Below are 14,662 nucleotides of genomic sequence, written 5' to 3'. Positions count from 1 at the left end.
ACTATAGTAGTATGTATAAAGAAGAAAGAAAAAAAAAAACCACGGGTAGGTGGTATACAATTATGGATGGACGAGCGACTGCCGACACAGAGGTAGCTACAGCCGTGGACTACCGTACTGTGTCTGCTGCTAATATAGACTGGATGATAATGAGATGAAATCAATATATATATATATAATATCACTAGTACTGCAGCCGGACAGGTATATATATTTATTATGTAATGACTGATGACGGACCTGCTGGACACTGTCAGCTCAGCAGCACCGCAGACTGCTACAGTAAGCTACTATAGTAGTATGTATAAAGAAGAAAGAAAAAAAAAAAAACCACGGGTAGGTGGTATACAATTATGGACGGACGAGCGACTGCCGACACAGAGGTAGCTACAGCTGTGGACTACCGTACTGTGTCTGCTGCTAATATAGACTGGATGATAATGAGATGAAATCAATATATATATATATATATATATATATATATATATATATATAATATCACTAGTACTGCAGCCGGACAGGTATATATATTTATTATGTAATGACTGATGACGGACCTGCTGGACACTGTCAGCTCAGCAGCACCGCAGACTGCTACAGTAAGCTACTATAGTAGTATGTATAAAGAAGAAAGAAAGAAAAAAACCACGGGTAGGTGGTATACAATATTATATATATATTATATACAATTATATATATATATATATATATATATATATTAAACTCACTGGTGGTGATTATTAAACTGGTGGTCAGGTCACTGGTCACACTATCAGCAACTTGCAAGTAGTACTCCTAAGCAGACAATCACAATATATATTATACTGGTGGTCAGTGTGGTCACAATGGCAGTGTGGCACTCTGGCAGCAAAAGTGTGCACTGTACGTTATATGTACTCCTGAGTCCTGCTCTCAGACTCTAACTGCTCCCCACTGTCAGTGTCTCCCCCACAAGTCAGATAATACAGTCACACTATCTATCACTTCAGCAAGTAACTACTAGTACTCCTCCTAATGCTCCCCAAAATTACTACTGTGTCTCTCTCTACTGTGTCACTCTCTTCTCTATAAACGGAGAGGACGCCAGCCACGTCCTCTCCCTATGAATCTCAATGCACGTGTGAAAATGGCGGCGACGCGCGGCTTTTTATATAGAATCCGAGTCTCGCGAGAATCCGACAGCGGGATGATGACGTTCGGGCGCACTCGGGTTAACCGAGCAAGGCGGGAAGATCCGAGTCGCTTGGGCCCGTGTAAAAAAAACTGAAGTTCGGGCGGGTTCGGATTCCGAGGAACCGAACCCGCTCATCCCTAGTTCCTACGGTTCCTGCAGGCTGGAGTTTATAAGGGCTTACGTCTGGGATCTATTAAGGTCCAGATTTCAGCTCTTACCATCTTCTTCTAGAAGAAGTTGTCTCTCTTGCTTGAAGTTCAGACCTTCTTGCAAGGGGTGCTTCATATACAACCTCCTTTTGTGCCTCCTACAGCACCTTGGCATCTAGATGTTATGTTACGCTTTCTACAGTCCTGGTTTGAACCTCTGACGACGGTAGAGGATAAATACCTCACATGGAAAATGGTGATGTTACTGGCTCTGGCTTCTGCTAGGCTTGTCTCAGAATCGGGGGCCTTGTCGTGCAAAGTCCGTACTTGGTCGTTTACGAGAACAGAGCAGAGCTCAGGACTCGACAGCAGTTCCTGCCGAAGGTGGTCTCCGCGTTTCACTTTGATCAACCTATTGTGATCAACTTATTACGTCCAGTTCTGACACTGCTTCCATTCCGGAGGCATTGGATGCTGTACGAGCCTTGCAGATCTATGTCAAGAGGACGGCTCAGATCAGGAAGACGGATTCCTTGTTCGTGCTGTCTGATGCACAAAAGAAGGGTTGCCCTGCTTCAAAGCAGTCCATTGCTCATTGGATTAAGCTTACGATCCAACAGGCTTATGTGTCGGCAGCCTTACTGGTTCCACAGTCTCTGAAGGCCCACTCTACTAGATCGGTGGGCTCCTGGGCGGCTGCCCGTGGAGTCTCGGCCCTACAACTATGCCGGGCTGCTCCTGGTCGGGGACTAACTCTTTTGTGAAGTTCTACAAATTTGATTCCCTGACCAATGAGGATACCCAGTTTTGACAGGCGGTGCTGCAGTTGTCTCTGCACATTCCTGCCTGTTCTGAAAGCTTTGGGACATCCCCATCGTACTAATTCTGTCCCCAATATCCCTTATGGATGCTAGAGAAAATAGGATTTAAAAACCTACCGGTAAATCCTTTTCTCGTAGTCCATAAGAGATATTGGGCGCCCGCCTCTGTGCGTTGACTTTCTGCAGGTTCTCTGTTTGGTGTTCCTGTTCAGCTGTTGCTGTTAATGTTGCCAGACTTTGCTGGCTAAGATTATGTTAATGTTGCCAGACCTTGCTGGCTAAGTTATGAATTGTTGTGCTGGTGTTTAAATCTCACCACACCTGTTGTTGTTACGTTCCTTCTCTCAAGTATGTCATTCTCCTTCGGGCACTGTTTTACCTATAACTGAGCTGTAGGAGGAGGCATAGAGGGGAGGAGCCAGCACACCCAGTTGAAGAATTTTAAAGTGCACTTGCTCCTTTGGACCTGTCTATACACATCGTACTAATTGTGTCTCCAATATCCCTTATGGATTACGAGAAAAGGATTTACCAGTAGGTATTTAAAATCCTATTTTTGTTATTTTACATGCTTATTCCAAAATGGAATAAATTAATTTCTTCCCTCAAATTCTACACACAAAACCCCATACCGAAAAAGTGAAAAAAAGTTTTTTTTGAGATTTTTGCTAATTTATTAAAAATAGAAAACTAAGTAATCACATTTACATTAGTATTCACATCCTTGAGCTGTTCCTACAACTTAATTGGAGTCCACCTGTGGTAAATTCAGTTGATTGGACATGATTTGGAAAGGCACAAACCTGTCTATATAAGGTCCCACACTTGACAGTGCATGCCTGAGCACAAACCAAGCATGAAGTCAAAGGAATTGTCTGTAAACCTCTGAGACAGGATTGCTTTCAGGCCTAAATCTAGGGAAGAGTACAGAAAAATGTCTGCTGCTATGAAGTTCCCAATGAACACAGTGGCCTCCATCATCCATAAATGGAAGAAGTTCAGAACCACCAGGACTCCTAGAGCTGGCTGGCCATCTGAACTGAGCAATCGGGGGAGAAGGGCCCTAGCCAGGGGGGTGACCAAGAACATGATGGTCACTCTGTCAGAGCTACAGCATTCCTCTGTGGAGAGAGGAGAACCTTCCAGAAGGACAACCAGCAGGCCTGTATGGTAGAGTGGCCAGACAGAAGCCACTCCTTAGTGAAAAGCACATGGCAGCCCGCCTGGAGTTTGCCAAAATGCACCTGAAGGACTCTCAGACCATGAGAAACTAAATTCTCTGTTCTGACGAGACAAAGATTGAACTCTGTGGCGTGAATGCCAGGCCTCGTGTTTGAAGGAAACCAGGCACTGCTCATTGACCAGGCCAATACCATACCTAGAGTGAAACATGGTGGTGGCAGCATCATGCTGTGGGGATGTTTTTCTGCGGCAGGAACTGGGAGATAAGTCAGGATAGAGGGAAAGATGAATGCAGCAATGTACAGAGACATCCTGGATGAAAACCTGCTCCAGAGCACTCTTGATCTCAGAATGGGGCGACGGTTCATCTCTGAGCAGGACAACAATCCTAAGCACACAGCCAAGATAGCAAAGAAGTGGCTTCAGGACAACTCTGTGAATGTCCTTGAGTGGCCCAGCCATAGCCCAGACTTGAATCCGATTGAATCTGGAGAGATCTGAAAATGGCTGTGCACCGACGCTTCCCATCCAACCTGATGGAGCTCGAGAGGTGCTGCAAAGAGGAATGGGCAAAACTGCCCAAAGATAGGTGTGCCAAGCTTGTGGCATCATATTCAAAAAGACTTGAGGCTGTAATTGCTGCCAAAGATGCATCAACAAAGTACTGAGCAAGGGCTGTGAATACTTATGTACATGTGATTTCTTAGTTTTTTATTTTTAATAAATTTGCAAAAATCTCAAAAATGTTTTTCACATTGTCATTATGGGTTATTGTGTGTAGAATTTTGAGGGGAAAAAAATAATTTATTCCATTTTGGAATAAGGCTGTAATATACCAAAATACAAAATGTTGAAAAAGTGAAGCGCTGTGAATACTTTCCGGATGCACTGGGCCAAAAATATATCCACCTAAGTATTCCTTTTGTTATAATACATTGTCACACTTGTGGGCGCTTGTACTCACTATTGCCTATATCTATCTATCTATCTATCTATCTATCTATCTATCTATCTATCTATCTATCTATCTATCTATCTATAAAAGTCTGTGTTTGTGCATTTTACATTATTTTAATGTAAGTACATTAACACCAGGGCTAAAGGGGCTCATACTTCATGCAGGTATTGGGCAATTCCCTGTTCTACCAATATCTGGGGCAGGGGATCAAGGAAATCCAGCATGTCGGAAATCCTAAATTCACTGATTATGACAAAAAAAAAAAAAGACTGGGATCGGAAGGAATTGGATTTTTAACATGCAGGATTTAGCAGATTCCCTAATGGAATGCCAATCATTGATGTCTGCTGAATTGTGCTTTTGATCAGTAGAAAGAGGCTCTGATATATGGCCCACATACAGTGGCATAACTAGAGGCTTGGAGGCCCCTGGCACACTGTCAAGGTTGGCCTCCTACTGTATTTGATTTCTTCACACCGTTAGGTCTACATGTTTTATCATATCCGAATAATTTCTGTACCGTGCATATTAGAAATACATGAGCCGGCGCCAGTGACAGAACTTACGAGTGGTGGGCCCAGGTGCAAAAATATGATCTGGGTCCCCCTCCTCCACCATATGAGGAGATGCAGTGGTGACAGTGGGTGAGGCTGTGAGTGACAGCAGGTGAGGCTGTGGGTGATGAAAAGGCAGATGGTGACTGGGGAGTCAGTGGGTGACATTTAGAGGTGGCTGGTAGAGGCAGTGGGTAGCAGGGAGAAGCAGTGGGTGTCAGGGAGTGGCAGTGGATGGCAGGGGAGTCAGTGGTGACAGGGAGATGTAGAAGGTCTCAGGAAGGGGCAGATAAGGAGATGCAGTAATTGGGGAGGCAGAGGGCAATGGGGAGAGACAGAGATGGACAGGTAGAGTCAGAGGGCAACAGGCAGAGGCAAATAGGCAGAGACAGAGGGAGACAGCAAATGCCAAAGGGTGACAGGGAGAGGGTGACAAGGAGATTGTGGGTTACAGGAAAGGCAGTGGGTGACAGGAAGATAATGAGTGACAGGAAGATAAAGGTAGACAGGAAGATAAAGGTAGACAGGGCGATAGTGGGAGACAGGGGTGAAAGGTAGACAGTGGGTGAGGAGACAGTGGGTGCAGGAAGAGAGTGGCGGGGAAGTCAGTGCTTGACAGGGAGAGGCAGTGGGTGAATGGGAGGCAGAGGGGGGGGGGGAGAGGCCAAGGGTGATGAAGAAGCAGAGTCCAACAGCAGAAGGCAGAGGGAGAGACAAACAGGGTGAGACAGAGGGTGACAGTGGAGAGCAGAGGGTGACAGGGAGAGAGTTACAAGGTGATAGTGGGTGATGGGAGAGGGTGGCAGGGAGATAGTGGGTGACAGGGAGAGGATGGCAGGGATATAGTGGGTGACAGAGAGATGGTAGGAGGGAGATAGCAGGTGACAGATGAGGCAGTGGCTGACAGGGAGATAGTGGGAGACATATATACATAAACACTCACAAACTCTGGGTCCACACCAGCAACTATTTAAATTGATAGATATAGACATTCATCTCTAGACACATACATAAATAATTAAAAAAGCATGTGAAACTAGTGTGTTCTCACCAGGGGCTGCTACTGCGCAGGGAAATGGCTTCTCCTTCCCTGCCATTATCACAGAAGGCGCTGGGGTCAGGCACAAGAACCTGGCATGACATGATGCTCTCATGTCCCGAGTGTCCAAGAAAAGGCGCATGTAGATGGGCAGCAGAGATGGGGAGGGGTGGAATATACATAGGAAGAGGGAGGATGGTTGGAAAACTGACAGGGGTCCCTCCTCATCAGCTGTACTGTAATACAGTAGGTCACGGCAGAGTAGCATAGAGAGGCCTCTCCTCCCCCTCCTCCCCCTCCAGATGGGCAGCTAGCCCCACAGTCAGCAGTATATGTGAGGAGGAGGCATTCAAGAGGAAAGGGGAGGAGATGGGAGAGCAGCCCCTCCTTACCCTTCACAATCAGCAGCAGCACCAGGCGCCCGAGAAGGGAGGAGAGGAAAGAATTGAAAGGCCCCTCTTCCAACTCTGGGGGTCATTCCGACCCATTTGCACGCAGCGGTTCTTCGGTGCGGTGCAAATGGGTTGGAACTGCACATGCGCGGCGCCCACAATGCGCATGCACGTCGTTGCCCAGTGACAGCCGTCGCCAGGCAACGACCAGAAGAGAGAAGAAAGTAATAGCTTGCGCGATTGCAAGAAGATTGACTGCAGGGAGGCGTTCCGGGGCGGATACTCACCATTTTCCGGGCGTGGAAATTCGAACGCAGGCGTGTCCAGGCGTTTGGAGGGCGGATTTCTGACGTTAATCCTGGGACCTTCGTCGCTGGATCCGTCGCACAGGGTAAGTCAGTCTGACCCCGGTCTTGTTTTGCAGGAAACTTTTTTAGCATAGCAGGGCTGCACAAGCGATTGCAGCCGTGCTTTGCTAAAATACACTCCCCCATAGGCGGCGTCAAGTTGAACGCACGAGCAGCAAAAGTTGCTACGTGCGATCAACTCGGAATGAGGGCCTCTGGCCGTGACCTGAATATGTGCTGCCGCAGCATGCTACTGCTATATGTTACCGGGGTCACTGGCGGCGGGTGCAGCACTGGTAGCGGCGGCATACGCAGAGCCGGCCCTAGCCAAATTGATGCCCTAGGCAAAATTTTGTCTGGTGCCCCCTAGCTCCACCGCTAGTTCTGCATCTGTACCTGCAACGCTCAGGTAGTGGGGCCCACCGGGGGGTTACCCTGTGGGCCAGTTCAACTCTGCACAATGCCACACAGTAATGACCATAATACATATAATTCCACACAGTAAAGGAACCTTACACATATGCCCCACATTAGTAATGCCCATAATACACATAATGCCACACAGTAATGCACCTTACACATATGCCCCACATTAGTAATGCCCATAATACACATCTACTGCCACAGATACTGCCACACTTGCTGGTTATACAAAAAGACCAGTATCAAACATGTAGAAACTGTCCATTCTCTTCACTATTCAGTGTGTTTGCTGGTGTCTGTTACTGCATGCCCTTTACTTTATACTGTGGGAGTGATATGCTCTGCCCTCCAGTCTGATGTGTCCGAAAGTCATGCTGCACTGATGTTTCATATAGAAAAGCACAACGCAACTTACTGACCACGTTACAGTGCTGGGTGGCAGGGGAATTTTACGGCATGGACTGACTAGGAAATAAAGTGTGGGGAGAATATTGCCCATGTTATGTCCCTGCAGACACCTGGGAATTGCACAGGGATAAGGGACACAGGATAACAGGGTCCCCCTCCCCTATGTGCACAAGCAATATAGGTGATGTCAGGTTTCTGTGAAGCAGTCTTCCAAAATACACATGTGTTATAGAAGCCATCCAGTAATAACCTTATATAGTCAGTGAAAATGTCACAGGTCCAGGAATTGCATTTACTTGGCTTCTGCTGTCTGTCTGAGGTCTCACAAGTCAGGGGCATTCAAGCATGTCAGAGGAAGTTTAAGGCACAGTGTGCATTTTTTTTTACAAATGTAAACAGCAGTGTATACAAGTACTGATTGAATACATTTGGAAAGTAACAGTTAGTTTGCGGACTGTCCCTCCCAGCATGAGATACTGCAGGGACATGCTTGGATGCCCCTAGACATGCTTGGATGCCCTAGGCAAATGCCTAGCCTGCCTATAGCTAAGGCCGGCTCTGGGCATACGAGTCAGTGTGACTCATTGTAATGCCGGCAGCTTTGGGTCCCTTCACTGTGGCTGGCCTCGGTGCAATGCTCCGCTTGCATCGCTGCTAGTTCCACCACTGGCCGGCGCTACAAGATAGTGGCAAAGCTGTGTAAGTGTATTGTCTTCGCTTACTCAGCTGCTAGTCATTATCAGTGGCTGCTGCTGCTGCCCCTAGCATGGGGGGGGGGGGGGGGGGCAGTTAAAACACCATTTAATGTTACATGTAATATGTGTGATAGCAGCTTGACTCTGGGATCGGCACCAGTGTTTCACAGCCTGGCTGCAATCAGGACAGGAGGCATTTGATTTGCCAGCTGTCGGGATCCCTGCACTCACCATACCGGCGCCGGGATCCCGACAGCCAGTATACCGAGAACTATTCTCCCTCTTGGGGTGTCCATGACACCCCAGGAGCGAGAATAAATACGTGGCCCGCAAGGAGCTCTTTTGTGCTTGCCCTGCTGCCTGCATGCCGGCGGTCAAGATCCCAAGCACCGGCAAAACGTAGTAGACCCCTCAGGACGCAGCACTCTGCTTCAGTTTTCCTTCCTATATGTGTGCCCCCAGACCCATTGGCTAGTTATATGAGTCTGGGGGCAGGCCTATATAGTAAGGAGAAGATGAGAGTTGCTGCATCCCGAGTGCGGTGGCGGCTGTGAAACACAAATCGCTGTCGATCGCTGGGGCCATCATATCGTTTTATTAGAAGTCACAACTCTTATCTGAATAGTGTCACAACTGAGGGCTGGTGCTGACGGCAGGAAGCCTCAGTTGTAGGGGCTGAGGAATACTTAAACTTTGGAGGCAGGATAGGATTCCTGAACATGCGTGTACACTTGTAGTACCAATGCCCGAAGGCGTGACCACGACAACCAGAGGATAAGTTTCAAAGGCTTTATTGAGTACACAGCTCACAGGTATATTAGCAGTTGCAGTGTGGAAGTCACAGGCAGTAAGTCACAGTTCCTTAGAGTGCAGTGGAAGTCTCTAGGTGTGGATTTAACAGGAGAAAGTCTTAAAGGACCTTGAGGTGGTATGTCCTTACCAACACCGATGCACAGAGTGGTGACTTTGGGAACAGAAGCTAGTGACTATGTAACTGCCGGGTTTTACCAGATGGGACTGGTCCAATGGAAGAGCTGTGTTGATAGTGCTAGTGAGCACTAATGTAGCTAGGGAGCGGAGGTACAGACAGGTAATGCTTGGGAGCATATACAGGAGATGCTTGAGAGCATATACAGGAGATGCTTGGGAGCATATATAGATGATGCTTGGGAGCATATACAGGAGATGCTTGAGAGCTCAGATTACCAGGGAACAGAGACAGGACACCGCTGGGAGCTTGGAGTGCTGGGAGCCGGTGTTAAGTAATCCAGAAAACGCAGGATGCAGTGTTGAGACACTGCGGAGTCAGGCTGCACCAGGAGGAGTAGAACTGGTGCGAGTCTCTAGTGGAGTTTGCAGGCAGGAACGACCACAATGGGAAGAGACTGGTATCACTGGGATAATAACTGAAGCACTGACCATCCTCCAGCACAGGAACAGGATATTTATACCTGCTGGTATGCAGGCATTGGCTAAGCAATTAGACAGTGTTCTGTAGCGCAGTGGATTGGAGGAAACAGGAGCATGTGACCACAAGCAACATGGCTGCGCCCATGTTACTACTTGGAGGGAAAGTCAGGGAAGAAACATGTGGAAAACAACAGTAATGGCAGCAGAGGCCGCGGCAGGCAGGAGACACCACACTGATCCATTTGCACAGCCAGACCACAGGTACAGTGGCAGAGACCGAAGTGGGTAGAAGACGTCATACCCAGCTCTCTGCACACTGAGCAGCAAGGCCACAGGGACAGTGACAGAGACCGCAGTGAGCATGAGACGTCATAACCAGCTCTCCGCACACTGAAGGCACAGGCACAACTGCAGCGGTCGCGGCGGGATGAGAACGCCATTCAGGGACCTGACAAGTATACTGGGAGCGGACACTGTACCAGTGCTACAGGTTAACAGTGGAGCGATGCAGAATACATACATCAGCAACACAGCTGGGACCCGAGCCTGGAACGCAGAGCCAACCTCAGAAGACACTTGACGGATAAGAAATGACGACCAGTTCAGGGCCGTCTTAACAGCAGTGTGGGCCCCTGGGCACAGCAATGTACTGGGGCCTCCACCCATCCTCCAGGGGGGGGGGGGGGGCTATCAGCGTCAGCTTTGATGTCCTGCAGGGGTAGGGGGTGTTCTATATTCCGCTAAACATGTAGAACCTGGAGCAGTAATCTGCTAATTACTCCTTTACTGCACAGATGGGGCAGGATGGAGAACACTAAACTATAGAAGGTGGCATTGGGCTGAATGAAGGGGCCCGGTACATAACCTCCAGGGTGGCAGGGAGTGTTTAATACACAGGGGAGGTGTGGATAGCGGAGTGGGCTTAATATTCATCATTTTCTGGTGAGAGAGCAGCTTGCATGACTGTAGATATCTCAAGTTCCTGGAAAATGATTTCTTAGATTTGAATGGGAAAAAAATGAGAGAGTCTCACCTGTCAGGAGGTTCTGGGGACTTGGGGATCAGAGTTCAGGAGCCAGAGCAATCCACCAATGAAAATATAAAACTGCATCCCAGGCGTGTGGAGCTGGAGCAGGGACCAGCTGCTTGAAGGCTGATATCTCTGGTTCTGGACATAGTAGAGACAAGCTGCCAGTGTCCACCAAAAGTGGAGAGTCCCAGCTTTTGAAATAATGTACCCTCAGAAAAACTCTACATCATACAGAACCCGAGATATCTGGCTGGCAAGAGCAATTAACAGGCTTGGATGGGGACCACTGCTTTGAAGTCGGATATCTCTGGTTCCCTATGGCCGATTTTCAAAAATTTGGTACCTCTGGAAAGAGGGGACCCTCAGCTATCAGCCTAGGGCCCTTATGCTCCTGGGGCACTTGGGCAAGAGCCCATTGAGCCCATACGAAAATACGGCCCTGGACCAGTTACCCGAACCGTGACAATTAGTACCTTAACCACGCAACTGATGATTTCCCCCCCCAAAAAAAACGCTCAGAAATGTTATTTTTTTATGACTGAATTAGGTGAAGAACATGAATTTAACCCTATCCAAATTGGTTTTAGTTTAAAAAAAAAAAAAAGTTTTTTTATTAAAAAATTAAATAAAATATATATATATATAATTTTCCTTAACATCGGAACATCGATTGGAAACATCGGAACATTGCAACATTGCTTTTTACACCCCCGTCAGCTGCTAGGTACACAGGGGGGTGGGAGGGGGATTGGTTTACACTTCCCCAGCGGCTGCTATTATCTGCAGCCTTTGGGTGTGGGGTCTTGCCGTGCTGACCGATCAGCAATGATTGGCAGCACAGCAACACTGGGGGAGGGTGCAGGAGGCAGAGGGACCTTCCAGTCCCTCTGAGAACAGCAGCGGAGAGAAGTTTCTCTTCCCTGCCGCTGCTAACACTGTTTATCTGACTGGTCCTGTGCGACCAGGTCAGATAAAGCACTTGCTGGTATGGTCGCATCTGATGCCAGGCAAGTGGTTAATAGTACACACAGAAACAAATTGGCAAAATCACGTAGTCTACAGTATTTAGTGACTGATTTTGGGGTGGGACCTCTTCACCTTTTGGGCCCCTGGACATTTGCCAGATTAGCCACCCTGTAATTACTCAACTGCCCACACAATGTGTTAAGATGTAAATATTTTAGAAACTGACCAAAATGCTTAACTTACAGGCCTCTACACTATTGGAAAGGAGTCGCTTCTGGTGGACTTGGCAGAGACTTTTAAGTCTTGGGTTGTTGTAAGCCCTCAGAGACTGGAATTACTCACTATCTTAGAAACTGAAGATGTCTTTGCAACACTGGATGGAGCAGGGAGAATCCGTGTGGTGAATCAGTCAGAAGTTAATTATTCTAACATGCTTAAATGGAATTGTAACTATCCAACCATTGCTATTCTTCCCACCAGTCGAAAAGTGGAGTTCCGGCGCAAAGATATCTTTGTGGTTCCATATTCAGACCATTCTTCATATGATGAACTTATTGAGTTTGTTTCACAATTAAAGCCTTGTTCCATTATTCCCGTGGTGAAAGCACAACAGTGCATGTCCCATTTAGAGCAATATCTAAGACCCGAGGCATCAAAACGTTTTGTAAAAATTCCTGATTCAGTTAAAATGTGTATGCAAAGGAAAGTTTCATTTAGACAAGTGTGCACTAAAAAACTGAAGCTACCGAGAAAGAATACTCCTAGAGGTGTTAGATTTGAGTCCTCTGAAGGATGTTCAAGCCCATCGCACCCAACAAGGCATTGTAGAGGGAACTGGACCTCTGAAAGGGTTAATCTTCCACATTCATTTATTATAAAGAAGAATAAAAAAAAGAAAAAGATAATGCTTTTAGGATAGGATTTTCTCTGCTAAGTTATACGAGAGGATTTTTCTAGGAGCAATTATATATAAAATATTACTAAAACAAGAAAACTACTTTTAGCCAGATATCTTCCTACTTATAAATATTAGGGAAGTGATATGTTACACCATTTATGGGCATTTTGGGTGTAATTTGTACTTACATTATCTGCTGAATTAATTGCCACCTGTTTACAAATGGATAGTCATTAATCGTGTCACAGTGTAAGATGTCTCCATGGGGGAAATTCAATCAGATGCAGTAATTTACCGCAGGAGGAAAAGGGTGGTAGCCTCAGGCTGTACCCGCTGGGGCTATTTAATTACAGGCTCTGTTACTCACCTAGTAAATTACCCCGCTAATATGCATTAATCCATAGAATCTAGGATAAGTTCCTACATCTATGGGTTACCACATTCATGCCAGCTGTGATCGGGCCATTTAAAAAATGTTTTCCTGTAAACTGCAACCTGTGGGCTGTACCTGAATAAACTGAGCAGTTCAATAAGCCTGCAGTAAATTACTGCATATAACTGAATTCCCCTCTAAGTATGACACAGCGTGTGGCTACATCTGAGGCTGAGCATCTGTATTTTGATGACATGAAATACAGACACGTATTTTGTACAAGACTTTAATACATTTCTACATATCTAGCCTCTGAAAGGGGTGTAGTATGGCTGACCGGCGGTCAGGAGACCGCCGGTCAGCATACAGACGCCGGGATCCCGGCGGGGAGGGGCGAGTGCAGCAAGCCCCTTGCGGGCTCGGTGGCGACCTGCGGTCGACACGGGTTCTATTTCCACTCTATGGGTGTCGTGGACACCCATGAGGGGAAATAGTCCCTGTTGGTTTGCATGCCGAGCATCGGGATAGTGAGAGGTCGAGATGCTGGAGAAGGTCATGTGACTGTCGGTCACCCGACCGCCGGTCACATGAATACCACCCCTGTAAGTAGGGGTGATTTATTTGCTGTCTATGTAGTGAACCTTTTATTGTAACTTACTTTTATCCATATGCCTGTGTGTTTGTACATACATTCAAGTTTTTTATTTAAAATAAAGGTCCATTTGTATCTTTCCAGTCATTTTTAAACATGTCATTCTGAACTCAAGGAGGTTCCTGATACTCTCATCTTACAAATTAGACAGTCCCGGGTAACCAGCCAGCGCTTAGTGGAAAAAGGAGATTTATGGTAAGAACTTACCCTTGTTAAATCTCTTTCTGCGAGGTACACTCTATTCCACAGGGAATAACATTGGGGTGTAGAGTAGGATCTTGATCCGAGGCACCAACAGGCTAAAAGCTTTGACTGTTCCCAAGATACTCAGCGCCGCCTCCTCTATAACCCCGCCTCCGTGCACAGTAGCTCAATTTTGTTAACCAGTCCAATGCAGTAGCAGGCAAAAGAGACAACAGCCGTTAGTAGCCACGTACACTACATTCTCATGACAGGAGAAGGTATCAGCGGCTAATACCAACCCAAAGAAGCTAAGTGCGTCAGGAGGGGCGCCCTGTGGAATCCAGTGTACCACGCAGAAAGAGATTTAACAAGGGTAAGTTTTTACCATAAATCTCCTTTTCTGCAGCGGGGTACACTGATATTCCACAGAGAATAACATTGGGGATGTCCTAAAGCAGTTCCTTATGGGAGGGGATGCACTGTAGTGGCCACAAGAACCCGGCGTCCAAAGGAATCATCCTAGAGGCGGAAGTATCGAAGGCATAGAACCTTATGAATGTGTTCACTGAGGACCACGTAGCCGCCTTGCACAATTGTTCAAGGGTAGCACCACGGCGGGCCGCCCAAGAAGGTCCAACAGACCGAGTAGAATGGGCGGCTTAGATGGTAGCAGGAGCTGGAAGGCCAGCCTGTACATAAGCATGTGCAATCACCAGTCTAATCCATCTGGCCAGGGTCTGCTTATTCGCAGGCCAGCCACGTTTGAAAACCAAAAAGGACAAAGAGAGAATCAGACTTCCGTATGGAAGCTGTCCTCTTCACATAGATACGGAGAGCCCGTACCACGTCCAAAGACCACTCTTTGGATGACAATTCAGGAGCGATAAAGGCCGGAACCACAATCTCTTGATTAAGGTGGAAAGAAGACATCACCTTAGGTAGATAACCAGGGCGTGTCTGAAGAACCGCCTGGTCACAGTGAAAAATCAGAAAGGGAGACCGACAGGA

The 14,662-nt window shown here is 47.1% G+C and overlaps 1 protein-coding gene across 2 annotated transcripts in view; it reads left to right on the top strand.

Moving 5' to 3' along the window:
• Window positions 1-13,558, top strand: part of LOC135051160 (5' exonuclease Apollo-like) — a 223,050-nt gene extending 209,492 nt beyond the window's left edge. For both annotated transcript variants that reach the window (XM_063957292.1, XM_063957293.1), the window contains one exon: window positions 11,794-13,558. In XM_063957292.1, coding sequence (XP_063813362.1) covers window positions 11,794-12,467 — 674 coding nt within the window. In that variant the 3' untranslated portion in view covers window positions 12,468-13,558. The remainder of the gene's footprint in view (window positions 1-11,793) is intronic.
• Window positions 13,559-14,662: the final 1,104 nt, after the last annotated feature.

Source organism: Pseudophryne corroboree, chromosome 2, assembly GCF_028390025.1.
Source record: "Pseudophryne corroboree isolate aPseCor3 chromosome 2, aPseCor3.hap2, whole genome shotgun sequence".
Taxonomy (NCBI): domain Eukaryota; kingdom Metazoa; phylum Chordata; class Amphibia; order Anura; family Myobatrachidae; genus Pseudophryne; species Pseudophryne corroboree.
The sequence above is the reverse complement of the archived record's forward strand: the minus strand, read 5'-3'. Positions and strand labels throughout refer to the sequence as shown.